The 26,330-nt window shown below is 43.9% G+C and overlaps 1 protein-coding gene across 1 annotated transcript in view; it reads left to right on the top strand.

Moving 5' to 3' along the window:
* The window catches only part of KCNH5 (potassium voltage-gated channel subfamily H member 5), a 153,286-nt gene extending 141,689 nt beyond the window's left edge, over nucleotides 1-11,597 (top strand). Inside the window, exon 11 of the mRNA XM_063159762.1 lies at nucleotides 8,507-11,597. Coding sequence (XP_063015832.1) covers nucleotides 8,507-9,454 — 948 coding nt within the window. The 3' untranslated portion in view covers nucleotides 9,455-11,597. The remainder of the gene's footprint in view (nucleotides 1-8,506) is intronic.
* The last annotated feature ends 14,733 nt before the right edge of the window (nucleotides 11,598-26,330 follow it).

Genomic DNA, 26,330 nt, shown 5'->3' with positions numbered 1-26,330 from the left:
TGCAGGAGTGAATTAGGGGAAGCAGCCTAAAGGCTTGTGTGGGGTCATTTCCTATTAATCCATTTCTGTCTCGTCTTTCATAGTTTGACTTTTTAAATTAACTTTTTAATTAATGTAAACAAAAAAGGGAGATTTTTTAATATAATGGAAGTTTTTTTGTTTTTTAAAAACATAATATCTGAAAAATAAGATTTAAAAGCATTTTGGCATTAGGTATTAGTAATATCTTGGGAGCTTTCTGAAAAAGAAAACCTGAAAAATAAGATTTAAAAGCATTTTAACATCAAGTATTAATAGTGAGTCTAGTTCTCTGGGACCTGCCTAGATTTTAAAAACACGTTCATTTTGGAGCAAGCCTTTTCACCAAGGGTTATGCATTAGGAATTCGGTTTGACTGGCCTAGTTTTCAGAATATCAGAAAAGAGGATCCCAGATATGCCTTGTTTTGACAGCCTAAGGCTCCTAGAGGGGACCAGTCCTCAAGGACTGAGGGATGCAGCATCCCAGACCCCCCTGAGCCCATCAGAGCCATGGCCTGGGAGGGGTTTGCTGGGTTTGGCAGTGCCAGGGGTGGGAGTGATCCCAGCAGGATCTGTCCTACAGCTCCTGGAGTGGGATGAGCTTTGCAGTGCACAAGGGTGGGTGTGCAGAACAGACACATCTCAGGTGGTCTCCAGTTTCCCAGGGGCTGTGGGCAGGGCATCTCCATTCCGCTGCTGGAAGGTTTTCTTGGGAAGTGTAGTGAGAATAAGGGGGAAGGGGTGAGTTTCCTTTCCCTGCTCGTGGTTTGTCACAGACATCTTTTATGGAAAATACTTTCTTTAGGATTTTTCCTCCTGAGAAGCTGAGATGCCTCAGGAACAAAATGTAAACATTGATTATCTGTTGCTGTGGAATGCAACAGGTGCATCTGTGATTGGCCCATATTAGATGTTTCTAATTAATGGCCAATCACAGTCAGCTGGCTCGGACACAGAGCCCGAGACACAAACCTTTGTTATCATTCTCTCCTATTCTATTCTTAGCCAGCCTTCTGATGAAATCCTTTCTTCTATTCTTTTAGTATAGTTTTAATATAATATATATCATAAAAAAATAAATCAGCCTTCTGAAACATGGAGTCAGATCCTCATCTCTTCCCTCAACCTGAGACCCTGTGAACACTGTCTCAGTGGTTCATCCAGGAAACTGGAGACCACCTGAGATGTGTCTGTTCTGCACACCCACCCTTGTGCACTGCAAAGCTCATCCCACTCCAGGTGTTGTAGGACAGATCCTGCTGGGATCACTCCCACCCCTGGCACTGCCAAACCCAGCAAACCCCTCCCAGGCCATGGCTCTGATGGGCTCAGGGGGTCTGGGAGGCTCCATCTGATTTTCCACAAGCTCTCACTGAGAGCCACCAGTCTGGCAGGGTCTCCTGGGCAGTTGTGGCTTGTCCTCCCTCTGCAGCTTTTGGAAGAATAAAGTTTGTCTGTAAGGACTGGCTGGGCCCTGAGGCTGTGGGGAATTCATCCCAGCCAGGAATTGGCAATACCCCAACACCCTGAGGTGGAAATAAAACCAGCATCAGATGAAGGGTGCAAAACACACACACATACACAGAGAATAACTACAGGAGGCTTTTTTACACCCTCTGCACCAAACCCTGACATTTGCACTGCCAGAGGTGTGGATTTGAATCCTCCATCCCACCATCCATGGAGGGTGTCTGCTCAGAGGCGACAGGCACGGAGCTGCCTGTGCAGACACCAGAGACAAGCAGGCAGCTCAGGGTACAGCTTGTCTGACCTGCTTTAACATCCAGCTGCAGGTGAAAGAAATGACTCACACCTTCCAAGTGCCTTTGTCTTCCTCCCTCCGCTGTGCAGGGCTCCTGGAGGGTGAGTTCACATGCAGACAGAGGCTTTGTAGGTGAGCCCTGTTCCGAGTGTCTGTGCTCTGGAAATTGGGTGTATTTTATGGGGCAGGAAATGTATTTATGTATTTATGTATTATGTATTTTCAGGAGCAGGAAATAGCACACACGTCTGCGCTGGAGTATCCTGTGTCTGTCTAAATCCTGGCTCTGACATAAATCTGCCTTCCACATTAGCATGACAAAAATGTAAATTACTTTTGTACAGTGCACTCCAAGATGTGAAAATTAATAGTATTTTTTGCAGACATCTTTATGGAAATTTTATGTTGTAGAGCCTTGTAGCATTATTTCCAAAGAAAATGAGATCTGTGTTATTGCAGTATTGGATATTGGTTATACCACTTAAAACTTTTAAAATCCACTTGCCAGCTTCAGCTAAGCTTGTGTAATTTCAGGCCAAGGAGGCAAGGGAAGGCAGCTCTCCTATATCCAAAAAAAAAAAAAAAAGCTTATATAAAAGCAAGCCAAGGCCAACACACCTTGTGAGGACACTCTAACTCCCTTTTTGAATGGGAATTAGACATTCCTGGAAGAGGTGGACCAGTCCAAATTCTTCTGGTGGGATCTGAGAGCTGGTGAAGGAGCTGCTGGGTGGGTCTCAGCCAACTGCAATCCAGCTGCAGTGTGGTTCAAAGAAGGGTGCATTTCCCTGAAATCCTGCCTCCATCACTTGGGGAGCTCCAGCTCACTTTGTCTGCTCACCCCACTTGCTCTGTCTGCAGTGTTTTCAAGTACAGCTCTGAACCTGTGCTGTCAGGTGGGTCCAGGTTAAAAAGAGCCCTCTATTTCTTCAGATTTATTAACCTGAGGAATGAATCAAGATCATCAACCATTAACTTGATTATCTTGATTCTAACCTTAATAATTCTGTGATTCTATTATTCTTATCTCACTGATCTCAGATGCCTTCTCAGAAGTTGCTGTATTAAATAGGAACAAAAATGCAGGGATCTGGACAAATACATTGGGTTGTGAACAATCAGATGGGGCTGATGGGGAGGGAGATGGGGCTTCTACAAGACATTGATTCAGACAAGATAATTACCCCCAAAACAAACTTTTGAGAGATGATCAGCACTGCCATCAGCCTGGTCTGTGCTTTAATGAGAGTGACCTGTGGTTACTGAGTGGATGTGGCTGTGGAGACTGAAATGTGGTGTTTCTGCTGCAGAAATGTCCAGTGAGCTGAGTCAAACCAATTCTCCCAGGACAGGGTCTGTGACAATCTTTGCTTTTTGGTGGCTTTGTGTGGCTCTCCCTCCCTCCTCCCCTCTCTCCCTCCCAGTCAGTTCACACACTCTGCATCCATCACCATGACAACTGTGCTCCCTTTGGATCCATGGCTGTCCCTTTCTGGCCATTTCTGTGGAGAGGAGCAGGCACACCTTGGGCACCACTAACAACAGCATGGGATGTTCAGGCACAGGACAGGATGATCTCTGGTCAAACAGCTGCCACTGTTTATGAACTCACTGTAATTCTTCAAGACTTTTACCAGCTCTGTAATCCCTTCACGTACCTGCCTTGGAGTCACTTATTAAGGGATCTTTGTGCAGACCTCCTGGATGGAGCAAGGTCATGCAGGGATGATTTCCACAGTACTGCTACAAAAAAAGACAGCAGACAAGAGATGCATTTCAAAGCACCTGAAAAGGCCACAGCTTTACTCTTTAATTCAGTGTGTGTGTCTCAGCTTTGAGCTGCCTCCCTGACTCCTCGTTGCTGGTGCCCTCATCTGCACTTGGCTTTGGGGCTGGTTATACAAGCTGGCACCTCACAGGAGCTGTGACACATCCATTGCCAGGACCTGGGGGAAGGTCCCCTTTGGAGGGACGGAGTTCACACTCACATCAGTTACCTCTTGGTGTGGAAGGGAGGCTGAGGTTGAGATCAGATGGAGAATCTCAAATTGCTGTTTACTCCTCTGTGCCTGCCTCATAAATAACTTGAGTATTTCAGTCCCTATGGCTGAATGTCAGTTAACTTCTGCTTCATCTTTGCCAGCTCAGTAATTAATGTCATCTCTGTTGCCCCTTCTACCCAAAATAAAAACACTAAGAGAAACCCAGGAACCTGGACCCCTGGGACAAAATTTGTGCCACATGGAAGGGTCTTTCACAACCTGATCCATAAAGAAAATGGAGTCCTGCATTTAATGTCTGTTACATTAATGAATTTAAAACTTGGTGTGAGACAGGACTGTGGCTCTTTACTCCTTGAAATAAACTCTATACACACTTAATTCAGCTTCTTCTTTGAAGATTGTGACTGTTCCTGGGACATGCATTTGGGCAGGCCTATGTGTAGATTCTCTGAGAAGGGTCAGGGACAAATTAAATAGCTCATCCAGTTTAAGATTTCAAAATAATGCTCTTCCAATCTGCAATGAAATGTCAGATCACATGAGATGTTTTTCAATTCTTATTTATAAAGAAAACTGGTTAAAGTTATTAGACATCAATAGAATTCAGTTTCCATGCAAACATTTGTAAATGTAAACACATTTTAACTATTCTGGTTTAGTTTAAACCACTGTGGAAGCAGATTAAATCCAGCCACATGAAAAATCTCCTAATATGGAAAAAATTGGTAATGAAAAATAACTATTGCCCTGTTAGTGCTAGAATTCACATCTTGGTTTTTTTTTTTTTTTTTTTTTTTTTCTTCAGTTCTTTGTCTGTGTAGGATCTTTCTTTTCTTTTACTTGTATGTATTCTGCTGCTCTCAAGTACTCCTGACCAAAACTGGATCCTTGCTGTGCTAGGGGTGCATCTCCCTTGGCTGAGGGGAAGGAAGAGGGGGAAGTTCTCCATGGGGTGAAATGATTTCCTTGGCAGAGTAGTTCAGTGGGAGAGTAAGGACCAAGACCTCAGTCTCCATTCAAAGTGTTGTTATCCCACAGGGTGAGTTGGGATGTGAGGGTCTGCTTGGTTATGCATTTCTGAGTGAAAAAGAAAATAAAACAGCTATGAAACCTACAGGTTACATGAGAAAAGCAAGGGGAGTAGGCCCAGGGCTGTGCACCAGCCCACCTTTGCTCCATTGGAAATAGGGCTCCACTGAGGTAGATCACTCCTATCTTCCTGAATCCTTGACTCTCAGCTAACCTCTGGATTTCTGAGTCCCTGGGCATTTTCTGCACTAATCAGCATGTGGCAGATCTGCTCCTTCAGAGGAGCTGCTCAGAACCATTCCAGGCTGGAGCATTTTCTGTCCCAAGAGAAGAAAAGGGAAATAACTCATTGAAGATCTCTGTCAGCTTGTGTCCTGCAGGAAGCTGAGAGAACACGTTTTGAGGAGGTGACAGCAGGGCTTTGGTGTGTGTCTTCACTGCATGGCCATAAAGCTTTGCCATGGGGTAAAGCTCATGGCTGTGAGTGGTCAGTGGGTCCTTGGCCTCATACAGCAGACCAGATTTGCATCCTGCATTTGATGGCATTTTCCACCTTGGCCACCATCCCTTTCTGCTGTTCCCAAAGTGTTTGCTCTGCTCTGAGTCACAGAAGCACTCAGGCTCAGACCCCTCTGTCACTGGCCTCAACTCATCCAAATGACACCTGGCCAAGTGGTTCTGGGGCAAAAAGCTTCACAGTAATTTCCTGACTTCTATAAGGACACACTTCAGGAGTGTGAGGTACAGGTGGTGTCAGATTAGAGAGGTTTTGGCTTTTCTTCTGCCAAGCCCAGCAGCAGCAGTCGCTGGTAATTATACTCTGTGCCGAGAGATAACCTGTGTCTGGGGAAGGTTTGAACTGAGTCTAGAAGAGGGATAAAAGAACCAAGATTGGGCTGGGGGAGAAAGGGAGGTGAGGGTAATTTTCAGTGAAGTGCAAGCTTTGGGAGAGGAATCAAAAACTGCTGCTGTGGTCTTTGTTGCTGTCATTCTGGTTGTTGTAAACATGCAGGAGGACAGACGTTGTCAGAATTGCGTCCTGCCTTTCCCAATGGCACATCCAGTGCCACACTGGCCAGGGAAGCACCGTGGGCCTGTGCCAGGCTGCTGGAGCTGCCTCCCTTCCAGCATCCCCCACTGCCTCTGGACAGCCCAGCCAGGCACAGGCTGCCTGCAGGGAGCAGGGGGCTCAAGCTGTGAAACAGATTCATGGCCAGAAAGCAGGGGAATCATGGAAACACAGAATGGTTTGGGTTGGAAGGGACTTTAAAGATCATCCTGCCATGGGCAGGGACATCTTCCACTATCCCAGGTTGCTCCAAGCCCCATCCATCCTGGCCTGGAACACTGCCAGGGATGGGGCAGCCACAGCTGCTCTGGGCAATCTGTGCCAGGGCCTCACCACCCTCACAGTAAAGAATTTCCTCCTAGCATCCAGTCTAAACCTACTCTCATTCCCCCCTTTCCTGTCCCTACACAACCTTGTAAAGCATTGGGTAGGGGATATTTCCCCCACTGCAGATGTTTTCAGGGACTCAGCACAAGGCAGAGCAGCACAGCCAAACAGGGACACCTGGAGGGGAACCAGCCATGTCCCCTGAGACACTGCTTGGGGACACATCCTTGGGGACACATCCTTGCAGCTGGCTGCTTTCACTGCTGCATCTTCTGCCAGAGGTGCTGTGCTGCCCTCTGGGGCAAGAGAGGCACAAACTAAACGTCACACACCACCCACCTTCCAAATGTGCCTTTAGAGAGCGTGGCTTCAATTAAATGTGATCACTCAATTTTGAATCAAGGGCAGTTTCTCTTACCCTTATTTACTCTTGAGAGTGGCCAGAGAGAGTGAGAGAGAGAGAGAGAAAAGCTCCATGAGGGCAGCTGCTAATGAAGGGGAGCCTCCAAATGAGGGAATGTGTCACTGCATCTAGGTCAGAGTAGTCACATTAAAGTAACTTCCATGGTTGTCCCTTGGTTTTGTTTATATTTTTTTAACTGAGCTTCTAATAAGCAAGTTAACCAAATTATTCTAAGCAGCTGTGTCTATCAGCAGCAGGCAAGGAGAGATCTACTGCATTTGAAAGCTCTCTAATGAAGCTTTGAAGTCCAGCTCATCCCAGATTCATGCAGTGAAGATCTGTACCCATCATGGCACTTCTCTGCTGACTTCTGAAGATGTGAGACTTGAAAGTAAATAGATTCTCAAATATGGATACTCAAGTTGATATTTCAAAAGCCTACAGCTGACTGACACAGGGTTTTGTTTGTGTATTTCAAGGGCTTTGTTTTCCTTTTCTTACCACACTATCCCTTCACAGTCCATATTTGTATTTAATCACAGGCTGCTTTTCACAGTGTTGTCAAACAGAGAACCAGTTTCCCAGATTCCCAGTCCCACATTCAAAAAAACTGGATGAACCTAAAAATAAAAATAAAAAAATCATATGAGTAACATGCAGAAAATCAACAAAAAGATTTTGCTCTGTAGATCCTCCCTCAGCTTGAGACTCAAATTCCTTTTTCTGCAGCAGCCTGAGAGATACTGCTGGGTGAAATAACTCAGCATTAAATGGCATGATGAGATGGTGGATATTGCTGGGATTTAGAGCCACACACAGCCCTGTTATGCTGCTTCTCCATGATGCTTCCAGCTCACCTACACATATTAGACATACCAATTCTGCAGTAAACACTTGTAAAGTGTGTGAAGCCACACATGTGGCCCATAGGGAACGTCCAACACTCCTAAAAAACCCTAACCCTAACAGAAAAATCAAAAAGTATTGAGCAAGCTGGGATTCTGCAGCCTCTGGAAGGGTGTGTACATTGAATTTATCTTGCAGCTGTGTAGTCCCTGCTGAATTACTGTTTCCTTTTGATCTGTACTAAAGATAGTGACAGAGCAGGTATGAGTGTGAGCAATGGCATCACAGTATTTGGGTTCTTTGTCAAGGGCTTTCTTCTCTTTGTTCCATTTCTTTCCTTCTGTTGGTGTTTGGATATTTTTAGTTCTTCAAGTAGTAGTATCTTCTGCATCAAGAAAAAAGGTGAAACCCACCTTTAATGTATCCTGTTAAGAAAGGGTGTGTGTATGTGTAAGTATGTGACAGTGTTCACAGGGGTCCCAGGATGAGGGAGTGGATGAGGATCTGACTCCATGTTTCAGAAGGCTTGATTTATTATTTTATTATATATATTATATTAAAACTATACTGAAAGAATAAAAGAAAGGATTTCATCAGAAAGCTGGCTAAGAGTAGAAAAAGAAGGAATGATAACAAAAGCTTGTCTCAGACAGAGTCCGAGCCAGCTGTGATTGGCCATTAATTAGAAACAACTACATGAGACCAATCACAGATGCACCTGTTGCATTCCACACCAGCAGATAATCAATGTTTACATTTTGTTCCTGAGGCCTCTCAGCTTCTCAGGAGGAAAAATCCCAAGGAAAGGATTTTTCAGAAAAGATGTCTGTGACATAAGTACCCTATCTATAGTGGTTAACCTTGAGATTGCTGTGTCTTGATCAGCTCCATTTGAAATCACTACAAAAAATTAAGATGGAAAGGAAGATCAGAATTAAGAATAAAGAGAGAAATGGCTTTTCTCAAGACTTATTACCCATCTCAAATTAATATTTTCATGCCATGTCATTTGGGTCCTGACTCTGTCGTCGATTTATCCCCCCACAGATCATCTTCAGGAAGATCAGCGATGTCAAGAAGGAGGAAGAGGAGCGCCTGCGCCAGAAGAACGAGGTGACCCTGAGCATCCCCGTGGACCACCCCGTGCGGAAACTCTTCCAGAAATTCAAGCAGCAGAAGGAGATGCGCAACCAGGGCTCCAGCCACGCCGACCCCGAGCGGAACCAGCTGCAGGTGGAGAGCAGGAGCGTGCAGAACGGGGCCTCCATCACGGGCACCAGCGTGGTCACCGTGTCCCAGATCACGCCCATCCAGACCACCCTGGCCTACATGAAAAGCAGCGAGGCCGTGAAGCAGAACAACCGCGACGTGATGGAGCTGAAGCCAAACGGGAACGGAGAGCAGAAATGCCTCAAGGTGAACAGCCCCATGAGGATGAAGAACGGGAACGGGAAGGGCTGGCTCCGGCTGAAGAACACCATGGGTGCCCACGAGGAGAAGAAGGAGGACTGGAACAACGTCACAAAGGCCGAGTCCATGGGGTTGCTGTCCGATGACCCCAAGTCCAATGACTCGGAGAACGGTGTAAATAAAAACCCACTGAGGAAAACAGACTCTTGTGACAGTGGGATCACAAAAAGTGACCTTCGCTTGGATAAAGCTGGTGAGACTCGCAGCCCCCTGGAGCACAGCCCCATCCAGGCGGATGCTAGGTGTCCTTTCTACCCCATTCCTGAGCAGGCCTTACAAACCACACTGCAGGAAGTCAAGCACGAACTCAAAGAAGATATCCAGCTGCTAAGCAGCAGGATGGCTGCCCTTGAGAAGCAGGTGGCAGAAATTTTAAAAATATTGTCTGAAAAGAACGTATCCCAGCTCTCTTCCCCCAAGTCTCATTTATCACCCCAGTCCCCTCCCCAGATATCCTGTCAGGATATTTTTAGTGTTTCGAGGCCTGCATCACCCGAATCTGAAAAAGATGAAATCCACTTTTAGCATATACCTATGTGTATATATGTATACAGTATATATGCAGAGGTGTATATATACCTTTATACATATATATATATAAATGTGTGTGTATACGGTAAATATATATACATATATATTTTCACTTGCATCCAATATGACTTGAACACACCAAGGATTTTGATATGTAAATATTGCATGTCCAGCTGGATTCTGGCCTGCCAAAGAAAGCAATTATTAACATAGATATTGCTTGTATAATATGCAGTTGACTGCATGCACACTTTACATTTATTTATAATCTCTATTATGTAATAAAAGAATGACTTTTGTTTAACAAAGGCAATGTACTATTTAAAGAATCAGGGTCTAACCTGCCAATATTGCCATGACAGTTTTGATCTCAGGCTGGGTGAATTGAGCTTTTATTTCCTCACTGTCTTTTCTGCCGAGTTAAACAGTAGATTAATATGACGTGAAGGACACGTTCAGACTCCTGTTAGTATTGTTTGTTTCCTGGTATCATTCCATGACAATATACTGTATATTTGGTGATGAATTCCCCTACTCCTCCTAAAGGGAGGGCTCAGCTCAGTGGGCAGGGAAGGGCACCGTGCCTGGTGCTAGGGTGGATCACTGGAATTTATTTGTGTGGGTATTGTGCATGCACAGCCTTTTATTTCAAGTATCCTCCTGCTCTTTTAACATCGTAAGTAAGAAATAATAATAATAAGAATAATAACAATGGTGATTTATGTAACAAAATGAAACTAACAGAAACTCAGTTGCACTCCCTGAGTGTTTGGGGGTAACTTATTTCTTGAAAGCCTCCTTTTACTGATGCCATTTTTACTGAACTGTTAGAGTAACATTATGTAAATTCTCTTTGCAGCACTCAGTGGTGGTGTCCGGTTCTGTCAGTATCTTCATTAGCATGTCCCATTTTTGTGGGGTTGAGGTTGCTCTCCCCCTGTCCCCCTATTGCCCCTGGCAGAAAGACTTTGCACGAGGTCTGAGCAAGGGAGAGAACACTCACAGTTCAGCTTCTTGGGAACAACGGGAGCAGATTTGAAAGCCTGAAGTTAAAAGGCTGCAGTAAATCCCCTCCACTCTTTTTCATGAGGATATTTATCAGTCTGCAGCTGCCTTTAGAAAAAGAGACAACAACTGGTCAGGGTGTAGTTCTGTGTAGTCCAAGGTGCTTGGATGATGCTGGGAGGGTGGTGGGTGTGCTGGGGGATGGAGGCCTGCCTGGAGTGCTGCTCCTGCCTGGGGCTCCTGCAGGTCTCAGTGCATGGAGGGGCCACGTTTCAGGAGCGGGCTTGCAGTGCCCACAGGTCCCACGCACCGAGTCCCTCAGGCTGGTGTCAGAGGCTCTGTCCCTCCTCTTAGCTGCCTCCCATCAGCATCTGCCAGCCTTGGGCTGTGCTCAGACCCCCTCTCCACTCCTGGGCTGGAGCTGCTGGCTTTGCAGGGCTGCAGCAGGGCAGGCTTTGCACTGGATCTTGTTTGGTCTCCTGTTTGGAGCTGGACTTTTGGACTCTGCCCCTGAGTGTGGTGAGGGTTTTTGCCTCTCCATTTGCACTGGTTTGAATCCAGGAACACAAGATGCATAGCAGAAATTGCCATTGCAGCTTCAGAGCTGTTACCTGGTATAGTTTGAGGCCAACCCAGCAGAGCACAGTGGCCCCTTCAGAGAAGGATTCCCCCTGGCTCTGGCTTAAATGACCTCTTGTATCAAGATCCTGTTTTCAAAAGTGCCTGGAGTAAAACATGGATGTACCACAAGGCATCACTATGATTCAGGTATATCAAATACATGGCTATAATTAGTGAGCATTCTAAACACACACCAGTATTAGATCCATTTTTTAACATTAGAAAACTAGACTAAACAAAACCACATCCTGAAAAACTAACAAAACCCCTAAACCCAAAGAAACCATCATTTGCAGTTGTGGCTATTAGGAATCAACATCTTAGGGTGAACATATCTTTGACTGTGAAATGCAAACCCATAGAGCTCCAAAAGTTCATAAGAAAGCCAGAGAAGTCATTGCTTCTGTTGTGTTAACTCATGGAGGCTTTTGGGGAGATCACAGTTTTTTCTGTCCTGTTTTTGCCTCTTTCTTAGAGAAATTAGAGAAAAAAAAAAAGGGGGGGGGTGGGGGAAGAAAGAACAAAAAGCCACAGTAGGGGACAGCTCTTCTCAAAGCCTGGTGGTCAGGCCATCCACTTGTTTTGGTTCTCTGCAGCTGCAGTTGCCTCTGTCAGAATTTTCAGCTGTATTTTGCAGCTGCTGTTCTGACACAAGTGCAAATCCATGACTCTGCAGCCATGGTTTGGACTGCAAGAACAACCTGCACCTGCAAAACAACAGGACCTCCCATTCCTGTGACAAGTCCCATCCTGGAACTCTGAAAGAATTGGGGGGTTGTGGGGTTAGGGAGTTACAGGGTTGCTGCAGGAGTCTGCACAGACCTTGTGGGTACAGTTCAAGTGCCAAGATGTCAAGTGTTGAATGTTCTTGCCTGACTTGGTCTGGTGGTGTAGACAGACACACAGCCACTGCCCAGGGCTGCCTGGTGAATAGCTGAGCCATCAGGCTCAGTCTGGGGGCCAGGCTTTGTTAAAATTCCTGGAATGCATGAACCTGCCATGAAGTGATGCTGTAAAAGAGACAGCAGGATAATGGGGGTTGGCTTTGTTAGAAGGCTTTAGCCTTAATTCCTCTGCCTTTGTGACAGACTGCTTTTCTTTCTCTATGACTGATATTAATTCTAGGTAGAGCTGCATGGCATGCAAAGGGATCTCTGTTTAGGTTTATCTTGCAAGTCAGGTGTAACTTTGTGCCACTTTACAATGAGAGAATGTGTTAACAGGATTAGTCTGACCTTGAAAATCATTTGGGCAGGCCCAGAATGTCTGTTACAGTTCAAGTGCAGCTTGAGTGGTTCAAATGTGTAGTGAGTGGCTAAATAGTGTAAAATACCAAGTTCATGAAAAAAATAGTGTCTCCAGGTCTGTTTCTAGTGCTGCTTTGACCCTGATATCCCAGCACTGTCCATTGCCAGTTCAGTGGAACCAGCTTGTACCTTGCACAAAGCAGTGGAGTGTGTGATGGGTGCCCTGTGGATGGGCTGTCCCAGCCTCTGTGTGCTGGGGGAGGCCCAGTTTGTGGGGTTGGCAGTGGCTGGTGCAATTCTGAAGGACTTTGCCTCCAAAATCCATGTTGGGAGCACTACATGTTGCTTCATGGAGTCGTCAGCAGTTTGTCTCCCACGGGGTTGCCATTGTCCCCTCGTGGAGATGTCATTGTGCATGATATGATGAGTGACTGGGGCTTTCCTTCTCTGTTAAAAAGCATGATTCACAGTCCTGTAGTTCAGGCTGGACTGAAAGCAACCACCTGTAGTCATTAAGTGCAATAAGGACACCAAGGTGCCACTTCCACCCAGGCCAGTGCTCAAGCAGTGACACACCATGGGGAGGGAGCTCTTGGCTGCATGCTCTCCTTTCCTTTCCTTTCCTGTAAGAGCTCAGAACCTGTACAGATGTTCCTGCCAGATGCTGGGAACAGCATCCTTAGCACCTACCCTGTGCTTTGTGTGTCCAAAGCATTTTACATGCACACCAGTGGATTTTATCTTTCTGGACTCTGGAATAGAAATAAATTGTGTACAGAAAATGTGTACAGAAAAGTAAACACTTCCCAAAGCAAATGAACTAGAGTACTTTTAATAGCTTTTTTGGTGTAATGTTGCATATAAGAGATAGAACAGCACTTCAGGATAATTACTGAAAAAAATATTGTTGTAGTGAGGATTCAGTTCTTCTGAATTTGTATTTGTAAATTTTTTTTTCCTGTCTTTGCCAGGGCACGGGGGTTAGAGCAGAGCTGATTTTGGAAGTGACAAACCTAAGCTTTGTCCATTTTTCTTCTCTGTGTTCTGTAGAAGTAGCACAACTGTAGGGGCTTGATGCTGCACCAGAGTTTGGGCTCATTGCTAGACTCAAATTCAGTCTTCATTTAGCACCACATGGAGAGTAACCCTGTTGCACAGGTGTGAAGGCTGAATCTGATAATCAGACCAGACTTTAATATGTATTTTTGATCCCAGGACAGTTTCAGAGGACTGGAAGCTGCAGAAATAATGCTGTACTCTTTGCAAAGCCAAGAGCAGTTGCCCTGGAAATAAGTGAGACCATTCCACATCATTGCCTGGGTCAGAAAACAGATGTTGTGCTCATGAAGTAGCTTAGAGGGTTTTAGGGGGAAAAGATGTCCTGAACTGGAAGGAAAAACAAAAAAATAATCCAAAGTTTTAATAGGAATTTGGGAGTGAGGACATAGAAGGATATATTGTGAGAAATTTCCGCCTTTTTTACTTGGATTTTGAGCATTTAGAAAACTCAAGCCTATCTTTTTGAATGTCAAAATTGGACAGATTGTCTTTTAAAATAAATGCTTTTTTCCCTAAGAGAGGTGGTGTCAAAGTGATACCTGATTTATTTTTTAAAAAAAAGGTTTTCAAATACCATTTTCCTGCAGAGGAGGGTTTGAATGGGTTTTGTTAACATTTCTCTTAATAGGCTGTGGGAGGAAAAGTTTGATCCATCTAGATTTCCACATCTGGGAATATTTTTTATAACTCTCCCCTAATTTTTTTGGGTGCAAGCAGATAACACAATCTCTACATGTTTTATTTGGTTTAATATGCTATGGTGCATTTTCAAATGAAATATGTTCTTAAAGCAGAGTGGTGAATGGAGCTAGAACTGACAAAAAGTCCACATTTCTTCTGGCAGAGAAGCAGTGAATGTTCTTACTGACATAAAGAATATTGTGCAAAGATCAGTGCTGTGCTATCTAACAAATGACAAACAAACTAAAATCATCCTTACTGAGGGTGCATTTAGCCAGGCAGAAAATTGACCTTGTAGTGCACAGTGGGACAAGAAGGCACATATTGATTTTGTACACTCAAATAGCAGAAGCATTTAAAAAGGGCTTGACCAGGCCATGCTAAATAAATTGTATTTATTTCTTATATTATGCTAATCAGCCCCCTGATGCATGGCACGTGGAACCAGGGATCTGAGGCAGTATTCTCACAAACCTTTTAATCTGTTTTCTATAAAGCAGATATGTTCTTTTCTTTGTTGTTTTCTTCTTGGAGATGCAAGCTTGTTTGGCCCACAATCTGAGACTACTGGTGTGCACCAACTCTGTGTCTGGCTGCCTGCCATGAACACATCAATTAGCCTTAATTAAAAGCCCTATAAAAAGGATTTTGTGCTAGGTTGGGCTCAGCCCTCTCTGCTCCAGGACAGGATGAGGCTGGCAGACTTTTTTTTCCCTGTGGGACAGGGAAAGTCCATTAAAGGATATTCAGAAATATGCTATTAGAGGAAAATGTGGGCTTCAGGAGAGTCAAGCTGTTCCAGTATCCCAAAATCCTGTTGGAAAGGGGAATATAGTATCTAAAATATGTAGCATCAGTATATGGACTCTCTATTTGCAGCTGGCCTTGCAATGAACAGAGGGGGTTGGACCAAGTGATTTCCAGAAAGTCACAAGTTCTGTTTTATCATTTGGTGATTCTGTAGATTTTAATAGCACAAACAGGAGGTAAAATTTGCAGGTTTTTAGTTATGTCCTATTTTTTTCTGATTTTCAGTTTAAATACCATGTGGAGGAGTGTGTTGCCAATTTTCCAGATAATGGCTGTGAGAGCCAATACTCATCAAACAGACAGCAGAGAAATCTGGCATATTCTAAAACTCTGGCATAGAAATAAATTAAGCATTTAGTCAGGCATCAGCTAAAATCCACACTTGGTGCCAAACACTGAGAATAATGTCTCAGTGACTGTGCAGTTTCTGGAAGCAGTGGGCTGATATGGATACATCAACAACACCCACACCCTCTTCCAGCCTCTTCCCCAGTCCAGGGAAAGGTGATTACAGTGTCTGAAAATGCCATCAAAACATCCATAGATGTGAGCTGGTTTTCAGTGCTGCCCTGGCCGACCTGCACATCCAAGGCTGTAGGAAATGTGCAGGTTTCTCGTTAGTGGCTGGATCTGGAGGTGATTTTCATCCCTCTGGATTTTCATCCCTCTGGATTCAGCCTGCTCCTCAGTGTGTGCACACCATTGATGAAAAGGCCTGGGCTTGTCCAAAGGGACTGGGCACATCCATGGGGTCTGCCCAAGCCCCATTCCCAGCCTTATTCCCTTCTTGTCAAGGCACATTCAAAGGTTTACACCTGGCTCTGTTATTAGATGTTTTCCCAGACTCTAACCTCCTCAATCTTTATGATGGCTCATAGGGTTGTTACTCACAAAATCCTTCCCAACCTGTGGCTTAGCAACAAGTCTCCAAATTAAACAGGAATAACAGGGTGAGCCACTCTCAGGGCATTATTTTATTAAACAAACTTTTATTTTATTTTAATTTAATTTAATTTTATTTTATTTTATTTTATTTTATTTTATTTTATTTTATTTTATTTTATTTTATTTTATTTTATTTTATTTTATTTTATTTTATTTTATTTTATTTTATTTTATTTTATTTTATTTTATTTTATTCTATTCTATTTTAATTTGTGGCCCTTTTGTACACTCTTGAGCAGCTCAGTGTTCCACAGAATGGCAGGGACTGGGGTGTTTGTGGGTTTTAATGAGCCACTTTGAGAAGGGGAACTGGAGTGAGACACCAGCTCCTGCCATGTGTGTGACCATTCCTACTCCAGTTAGACTTTGGGTGAACTTCAGCCCCAGCAGCAATTTGAACCAGTGCCATGTAGTGATAGTAAAAATTTCTCTGTATTTCTTCAGGCAAACCTAGGGCTCTGCTCAGCTTCTCCACGTGTCCAATGCCAAGACATGTGGGCACTTTCCTGTTCTGGACTTGTTTTCAGTATATTTTCCTGACATGTTCCACCTCTTTTCTCTGTCACCACTTTTATTTCCTAGAAAAAGGGGAAAAAAAGCACTTTCTGACTAATCATTGGGAATTCAATTGCATCCAAGGCTGCTGCCAGGACCCTTAGTTGGAGGTCACAGTTCAGTTTGTAAATTGGGTGTCTTATCTGAGCTCTCATGGAAAAAGGCATTATTTTTTCTAAAGGAAAACAAAATTTCTGCTCTGCTTCTAATTAGTCCTCTGTTGTCCCTGCAGGATTAATTACTGCCTTCTTCATTCTAATCATCAAATGCTATTTGGCAACAGCTTCATTTTTTTATATTCCATTTTATTTTAGGTATAATTAGGAGTCCTGGCATTACAAAAAAGCTCAGTCAGGTTGTACCTTAAAATTTCAGAGCTGAAATATCACCTCAACCAGTTGTTCATACTCAGCTTTTTGAATACCAGCAACCCCACTGCACTCAGTGCATGTTCAGAGCTCATCCCTTTGAGGTCATCAGTAGGTGAGTGTGAACATCTTTCTCCTGAAATCAATCCCAGAAAGGGTTTTATTCTGCAGGATCCCCCCACAATGGGACTTTTAGAAAAGAATTATGGGTGCAAGGATGCAATGGCACCTCCCAACCCTTCCTGCTGCCTGTTGATGGTCTATAGATTCCCAGACTGATCTCTTTTTTGTTTAAAGGAAGGGCTGAGGGCCACCAACTGCCTAATTTTATCAAGTGGTAAATTGAATTTATCGGGTGAGAGAGGCAGTAGCCAGCAATAAGGCAGGATTTGGGTTTTAAAAATCTGCCTGGTGGGAATTGGGCAAGCTACCAGAAAGACAATAAAGGATTTATCTGGCAATGCATGCCAAAGGAATGCTAAACTTGTGAGCAGGAGAATTTATTGATACCAGTGGAAAAGCTCATTAGCATTGAAGTGTGAAGCAGGTCTGTAAAGTTTTCTTTCAGCTGTCCCAATAAAATCCCTGCACTCAGACAAGGGGAGCTGAGCCTCATTTCTGTCCAGGGCACAACTGGCTAATGAGCTTTCCCAGAAAACTTGCACACAAACCATGTTTTCTCCAGTGTAACAGTTGGCACTATTTCCCTTCCATGGGCACATGTCACAGCTGACCTCAGCGTCAGCCTCCCCCTGCCCCTGGTTTCACAGGGGTTCAGAGATGCTCCTAAAGCTGGAAATGCTGCAGCATTTCTCCTAGGGCAGCTTTGTTCCCCCCTTCCTTGTTGATTATTTACCCTTTAAGAGATTCTGCAGCCCTGTAAGGGGTGTGGGGCAGCTTGTGGGGCTGCAAGCAGAGGGAAAGGTTCACCATATCTTGTCTGCAAAACATGCCAGCCATAAAAATACTCCTGCTAACAGTTTAAAGCTCCAATGCCTTATCAGCACAGTTTATGTAACAAAATCCCATTAGTCCTGCCAACCACCCTCACATGAATTAGGACATGATATGCTTCATAAACCTTACATACCCATTGACTGTTCCGCTGCACAGAGACTTGCCTGGGCTTTTATGTGCAGGTGTAGCTGAGTATCTTGAGTTAATTTCTGTGCATTGAAAGCTACATAATATGAAGCAGGATATTTTCCACAATGAAATGCAGTGTTTTCCTTCCTTATTTGTTTGTTTATATCTTTTTCTCTCTCCTTCCTTCCTCCTATGTTTTCTTGCCTAGATCATTAGGCTAGCAAACTGTAGAAATGGGGAGATTGATTAAGTGATGTTGCATCAGCAGATTTAATGAGGTAATGATCTGTTTTGCTGTTTGTGTTCAGGAGAAATAATATGCTAATAAGAATTGTAGCAAGAGCAGATTTTTTAATGTCCTGCTTAAATACCAGCCAGTGACTGAGTGGTTCAGTAAAGTGGTCTCAGCAGATCTTCTAAATTGTGTTCTCTGTTTTGGAGGTAAATATTTTCAAGCTTTGAGCATCTTGTGTAAACATTCCTTCTAAGGTCAGTGGAAGTCTTTCCATTAATTTCTCTAACAGAGTTTGTGCAGAGGGACCAGGACACTGAGTCCCAGCGTGGGCTGAGCTTTCTCAAAACTGAGAACTGTGGGTACTAGAATTTTAATTTCAGGCCCTTGTCTAATGCAAATGGGTCCAAGATTTCATGCCCTACTAAATGCTGCATGCTGCATGCAGAAATGTAGAGGATGTCTTTGAAGGTTGGGACAGCAAGGTGGATTGCCGTAAAAATCAGCTGACCCGATCAGGGAAAGGGCACTTTTTAATTAACACATAGTGGAATCCAAAAGACACATTCTGGGTGTCTGAACTGTCAGTAATTTCCATCCAAAGTAACTGCTCAAAATTCATGGCTGTCTGGAATATCCTTGCACAAGCCAGATATGTACATAAGCTGTGCAAACTCCCTCTGGGGAGAAGCACAACTAAAAATAAAGCTATTATTGCCACCACAGAGAGAGATGATGACAAAGACGAGGGGCTGAGCACCAGGTGAGGCTGTGAGGCTGAATCCTGCCATGCAGCCCTCCAGCTGAGCATTGCTGATCCAGGTGTGGCCAGATGTGCTCAACTTTTGGGTCCTGTTTGTGTCCACACCTGGAGCAGAGCAGAGCAGGGAAGGGAAGGGACAGCTTGTGGGGGTTCCTGAGGTGTATCCCCACCCCAGACCAGGCTTTGAAGGATGAAATCCTGGCTCTGGGAGGGACACATGGGTTTTAGGCTTCCTCCCCTGCCTCCCCCATCCCTTTGATATGCTTATGAGTTCCCACACACTTAGGCAACTAGTCATCCTAGGCTCCTAAATGCAGAAAAATCCAGGGGATTTGTACTAGGAAGAAAGAGGGACAAGGGGTGGGCATGATCTGTGCACCCTCAGCTTTGCAGAAGTATCCTGGTAGGAGCATGCTCACAGAATAATCACAATTAGTGGCAGGGGGAGATTATTTTTTAATGAATTGTCATCGCAGGGGACCTCATTACAGTCAAAACATTGCACTGTTTTTCTAGGTTTTCTTCCTTAGGCTTCCCCCCCCTCACCCAAAACGAAAACAAAACTAAACTGAGCAGGAGCTGCTGTACAAGCCTGCACAGAGATGTTTAACCTAAAAACCAGCCTGCCCTCACGAGGTACCCATGGGGCTGTGCTGAGCACCCCACCTTGGCATAACCTGCCTTCTATTTATTCTATTTATTTATTTTTTCTGCTGAAATTGTAATGTGCATTTTTTTCCTTCCCTTGTATCACCAGCTCAGCACTCCCCACCCCACATTTGTGGCACATTTGTGCTGTGGTGTCTCTCTCCACCCTCCAGCACCTAACAGGGACTAATCCCTGGATCCCTGGCTTGTGGGAATCTTTCCACGAACATTAGCAGGACTTTGAAAGCATGGTGAGCTTTAAATCCTCTTTTATTTTTATTTATTTTATTTTACCCTGAGGTCCTTACTTTCTGTGTTCAAGTTTCAAGGTGTCCCATTAGCTGAAAAAGCACCAGCTGGTATAATTGTGTTTGTTCAACCCTCGTGGAGAAGTTGGGCAAAACAACTGGTTTTAAAAGCTCATGTTGGAAAACCTGATCTACAGAGTGACTGCTGCTTTTGAATGTATGTGATTCACAGACACAGGACTGTGGGGAGGAAAAGTATTTTGAGAAAACTCTTTTTTTTGCAAGGAAGAAATTGGGGGAAGGGTTATTGCTGGGGTGATGTTTCTTTTGTTACTACTTGCTGCTCTTTGTACACTAGCCAATGCAAATGACATTCATGTTCCCGACAATATTTTTGAACAGCCCAGCTATCTTTTTTGCTGTTGTTAATATACTGAGGATTTGGGAGGATTTTAAATGCCTCTGCCTTTCAGGATTATTTCTACAAAAGCAATTGAGAACTGTGTTTTGACAGCAGGAAGCTTATAAAAACCTAGAGGAGAAAAAAATGATAAAGCGTTTGAAAGCGAACAGCTATGAAAGGAATGCATCTCTGCTACCATATCTGAAACCTGCAAAGCAATCAGGAATTGCAGCAAGGAAGGACCATCCTTTTGCTGGAAATCACACATCAGTTTGTGCAGAGTGGATGCTCCCTTGGCCACCTGTGTGCTGCCCAGGAGGGAGCTGGGGATGCTTTTGTTGGTTGTGACTCTCCTGTCACCCCGTGCTCGGGGAAATTGGTTTATCTGTAGGAAGCTTCTTGTTGCACTTTTCTGTTTGCTAAAATTCAACAACAAGGAAAATCGTGGGTCACTTTAAAGCATTGGCAGACAACTGTTTCTAACCCAAAGGAAAATGGGTTTTAGCACAATGAACTGTATTTCTTCAGGGAGGATCAATGTTGATTTTTTTTTTTTCCACACGTCTTTATTTACATGTGGCTATATTTTCATTGATAAAGAATAAAAAGTGCATTTTATTGACCTTGAGTGTTTGTGTCCTTAGTTTTCTTGAGCACCATGAAATCCATAGCTCTTGTTTTCCTGACCAAAGCAGAGTACAATTTGTTGAGATTAATGAGCAAAACATAATCTTATTTTTAGGTGGTTTGGGGATGAGGGAGATACATAAATCTCTTGTTACAATGGAGCTTCTCTACAGGACAATAGGAACAGTTCTTGACCCTCCTCCTTGTTAGCCTGAAGACAATAGGAAATAAATCAAGCTAAGCTGGTCACAGATACCTCATCCATAAAACTTCTGTAGCCTCTAATTCCCTCTCTCAAGCAAATCAGGCTGAAGAGGGAATACTTTATCTAAGTAGAAAAGAAGTATTTTCTTTCATAAATGGTTCCATTTTATTTGCTGCAAATGGGTAACCTTGCTTCAAAAAAATTACACTTCAGATACAAAATGAAGATTTTGAAGGACAGTGGGATAGAGGCAGAAATGTTTCACTTGGAAATTTAAATAATTTCTAAGATATGGCTCCCTTTGCTTCTAGCATCATTAGCTTGGTTACAAATGCATTCCCAAAAGAACTGCCTGTGCCAAGGTACAAGAGATTTTTTGACATAAACAAACACAATATTGCTGACCTGTTCTTGAAACCACCATTGCTCTGGGTCTTCTTCAGTGCAGAAACCAAAGCATGTGGAAATTGGTGGAGCTTTTTCTATTCCCTTGCAAGTGGCTTTGACCAGACCCTACAGGTTTTGTCCCAGCCAGGAATGGTGTCTGCGTGTGGAGTAATCACAGCTGTGAGAGACAGAATGGCATTAATTCTATTTGAGGATAAAGCACCCAAATCTAGTTGTCCACAGATAGGTTTTGCCATCTGTAGGGACAGGTGCAGGAAACTTCTTCAATTTATGGTGTAAAATATTAATTGGGGACCTTTTAATTTTTTTTACTCTCTGAGCCTCCTCTCAGCATCCTCAGCTGGTGCGAGGAGACCCTGGGCTCAGCACAGGAGGGAGAACAGGCTAAAGCCTTCAAACCCTGGTAGAACATGCCATAATTTCCACTGCTGACGAAAACAGTGTCAGGGACTGCTCCTGCTGCTTGTCCTTTGTAATTGTGGTTGGCTTTTGCCAGACTGGGAGCTGGCAGCATCAGCACAGCAGCTTCTTCCAAGTGGGCATTTGGGGAGTGTCAAGGCTGTGTATCCCAGCCCCGGGAGCCTTGCTGGAAAGGGAACTGTCAGGATGGGCTATGAAGCAAGAATGGATTTATTTGCAGGAGCTGGTTTGGCAGACAGCACTGGTTGGGGTGGTCTTGCAGCTGTGCCTGAGCAAGCTGGCAATTCCTGTCATTATCCATGGGATGAGCCCTCACCAGATCCCAGACTCCTTCCACAACCACAGACAGGGTTTGCATTGAAACCTGCAGTGGAAAGGATGCTCTCCAAAATGCAGGATCAGCCACAAAAATTGCTGAGGCTCTGGGGCACCCATTTTGCTTTTCAGACTGCTTTGCCTGTGCTCATAACCTCTGCCTAAACAGGCCCTGTGGAGCCAGGGAAACAAGTTCATATATGCACATCTCAATCCCTTTAGGAGAGAATCATCCAACACACCAGGATGAAGATTTATTCTCCATGGCTGATGCTGCTCCTGATTTAGGATCCAGATATAAACAACATGCACAAGCCAGCACAGGGCAGAGACAGAGCTTTAGTTCAGTCCAGCTCCCTCCTCACATCAGAGCACTCTTTACAGGCACCTTTCTTGCAGAAGTTTTTTTCCTAATTCACAGTGATGTTGCACTGACTGGGCTGGATGGGGCTTGGAGCAGCCTGGCATGGTGAGAGGTGTCCCTGCCCATGGCAGGAGCTGGAACTGAATGAGCTTTAAGGTCCCTTCCAGCCCAAACCATTCTGTGATTCTGTCATTCTGTGATTCTGTTATTTGGCAGAGAATAAGGCTAAAACGATCATCTTACACATCTGATTAAGTGAAGTAATGAAGATGGACCAAGTAAGTTCTTCAGCACTGAAAATTCTCTGTCTGCATAGAAATAAAACAGCTGCTCAGTTCAGGGCACAAATTGAGCCAGGCATTAAAAGCCACCTGAAGTTTTGTAATGCACAACTCAGAAATGGATAAAGACAGGTGTGCCACTGGTGTCAGCTATTTTTCCAGACACTTTGAGACACTCTCCTGGTCAATAATTTCCATCTAGCCAGGTCTGTCTGGGTAAGGCCTCTTGCTCACTTGGAAGGTTGCACTAAGGGAAATTTATAAATCATTACTTTCAAGCATGAGCAGGCTGGTTCTGCAAGCCTGAGAGGGATGTTTGTGTGTGGGCAGCAGGGACAGAGGCACTGAGGTGACATTCCCAAAGAGCAGGAAAGCTGTCCCAGGGAGGATTCCTTCCCAAGTGCTGCTGCAGGGATTTCTGCTGCTCATCACCTTCCTTAGCAGAGCTGTCTGTGGTGCTCACAGAGGGGAGCACATCAGGAGGAAAAGGGATCAGGCAGCAGGAGGAGTGGCTCTGAGAGCTCCTGACCTGGGAAGGTGCTGGCTCTGAACATCATCAAGGCTGGCAGCACATCAGCAGGCACTCAGGAAACATTGCTGGTGCAGACCTGGAGTGTGCCCTGCCAGGAACTGCTGCTGATTGGCAGGAAGATGGACCGACCAATTTAATGAACCTTCCATCCCTCCCCAGGTAATCCTGTGGCATTTTCTCCAGGAAAGTAACATAGTTCCAAATTAATCTGATTGCAGTGGAGCAGGCTGTCATCAGCCCCTGGAGAGAGCAGAGGGGTGTGATCCATCCCAGTGAGAGCAGGTGAGACTGCTGCTCCAAAGGCACCCAAAGGGCAGAGGGTGCTGAGTCTGCCTACTAATAGTTAGCAGAGAAATAAGAAAGATAGGATGAGGAAAAAATTGAATCAATTTATTTCCTGCTAGGTAAAATAAATAATGGGAAAGAAGAGAACTGAGATGAGAAATAGATGGACAGAGAGAAATGAGGGATTAATCAGTCTTGCAATCTACTTATAGGATTATAGATCAGTGATATAGACACTACTCAAAGAAAATCACATCTCTGTGTGAGATCTGGGACTGCAGAGCCAACACTATTCAACATGGGAGGAGAATTTGGACATATTTATCTGTTTTTCATATATATATATATATGTGTGTGTGTGTGTGTGTTGTAACATTCACTCCAGAGGCTGGCAGTAGCCTGCAGGTGAGGCAGGAGGTACCAGTGGGAAGAGCTGCAGGAGCTGGATGGATGCAGCTCTGCTCCCTGCATGTTCTCAGGTTTATTCCAGCCATTAGGAAGCATCAGAGTGAGGAGCTAGGCAGTGCAGACATGGGAAAGCACATATTTCATTTAACAAGAGAAAATCCAAATCTGTGCTCATGCAGCACATGAACATTCAGAAGTCACATAAAGGATTGAACACCAATGACAGGGTTTTATTTTGTTGAGATGTAAAGGAAGGAGGCAGAAGGATTGGAGAAGAATAATTCTGTCCCTGATGATTTCCCTCTTCTCCAGTTTCTTATATTCTTCCATTCAGGTGCCATAAATTAAGGGCTTCCATCAGGAGTGTAGAAAATATTCACTTGAAATAATTTTCCACAGAAACAGATCAGTGAAGAATGACACCCTGATTCCATGGGTGGCAGAAAGTCAAAGTGTCTGAGAATATCCACAGCCTTTCAGAAGTAGCTCAGCCTGTTGTTATATTCCAAACTTTCTCACAAGGGTTCTGCTTTATGCTTGGGACTTCCTTCTCCAGCAGAAGTTTTCAAATGGGAAAAGCCCTGGATCAATGGGTATAAGGAGACTCTGAATCCCATTTGAGGCTCACAATCTGATAACACAAATTGTATTGTTTATCTAAAACACCCTCATCATCCTTATCTGCTATTTTCATTAACAGGGCCAGGAACAGCACAGATTTCCTGCAGTCAACAGATCGCTCACCCTAAAGATTAAAGAATGCTACCTCAGCCTTTCACAGTGTAATTTTTTAATTGTCTATGCAGTCAGCTTTTCTTAATGAAAAATGAAATGTGCCAAACCACATCTTCTATGCCATGTGCAGACTTCTGCATCCCTGTGAGAGAGGAGGCCTGACTCAACATAGACTCATTTCTAATAAACCTCGAGTGTCAACAGGTTGGTCAACTTTGTCCTGGGAGCTTAGGAAAGTGCAGTGGCTTTACATAAGACTTAGTTTTCCTTCAGTAAGGTGATGCCTCTTTCCATTTCCCTTTTCTCTTCTCTTTTCCTTTATTCTTTCCTTTTCTCTCTTTTTTTTTCCTTTCTTCTTCTTTAGCTTTCTTTTCCTTTGTCCTTTGCTTTATCCTTTTGAGCTCCATGCAGAAATGCAGACATTTGCTCAGGCCAGCCTGAACTGCAGCATCCAGCTTGGCTTTTATTCTGGCCAGATGACTTTCTAGCTGTACCAGGGAAAGGAAAAAGAATGGAAGAGATCCAAGACATCAATTGTGACAGCAACTGTATGCTGGCAGTCTAGCACACTCTATATTTCTAGATAAGCTTGCTTGAAACAAAGACAACTAAAGAAAACAAACAAACAAAAACCCCCCAACCTCTCAGAACTTGACAGAACTAACCCCTCACCATATGATATTTGCTAATGAACTGCATGCAGTGAAAAATGTGTGAGAATCCTTTCCGTGCCTTTTTGGGGAGGGTGATAAATTAATTTGAGTAATGTAATAAGCGAGTCTGAAAATGGGTTGTGGTGGGTGGCTGCTTGCCCCCCCTCTGCTAAATCATGCCATAAATGTTTCCCTCAGCAGATGCAGACGCACATAATTTCTTTTGGGATTTTATAACCATGACAACCAGTTTTAAAGGAACGTTTTCAGTTTCCACAGTTTAAATTAGAAGTGTATCCAAAAAAAAGGGTTGTAAAATGAGCAGAAGTCAGCTACTATTGCTACATCTTCCTCAGAACAATGGGGTGTTGCATTTTTGCTTTTGGTTTTACATACAAATACGATAACACGTAAAATAAACCTTCTGTGCCCCCTTTTACTTTAAAAATATTTTTAAAAGAAAATTTTATTCCCATGCTAAAATGCCTTCATTTTAAAGATAGTGAAATTAAATCTTTCCCATTTAACTCATGTTAGATTTAATGATACTGTAATTTATAATGAGTAAAGCATGTTGACATTTAATGCATATGCCTTCTTTGAAGTTACATCCTTTTAGTAGAGATGAATTTTGATGAGTTTTACCAAAGGGGTTGAAAGAGTTTAGGAAAGCTAAAAATAACTCAGGAGCAAGCTTAATCTGGGTTAGACAATGTTCCTTTTATTTTACATTGAAATCTCATTAGCAGCAAGGTGCAGAGAACCTTTCAGGGCTTTCAAATTATTTAAAAATCGATGCCAAGCCTTTGGGCTGGAGTCACAGAGAGGACACTACCCAAGCCTAACATGCTGCCAGTGCTGCTGTCCTGGTCACCTGCTGAACTGGGGTTTCACCCCAAAAGGCTCTGCTGTGCTCCCATTTCTGTTTAAGGCCATGTCCAGCTCCACCCAGAGCTCTTCAGCCCT

This window comes from Melospiza melodia, chromosome 6, assembly GCF_035770615.1.
Source record: "Melospiza melodia melodia isolate bMelMel2 chromosome 6, bMelMel2.pri, whole genome shotgun sequence".
Taxonomy (NCBI): domain Eukaryota; kingdom Metazoa; phylum Chordata; class Aves; order Passeriformes; family Passerellidae; genus Melospiza; species Melospiza melodia.
This window is presented reverse-complemented; position numbering and strand designations above follow the sequence as displayed.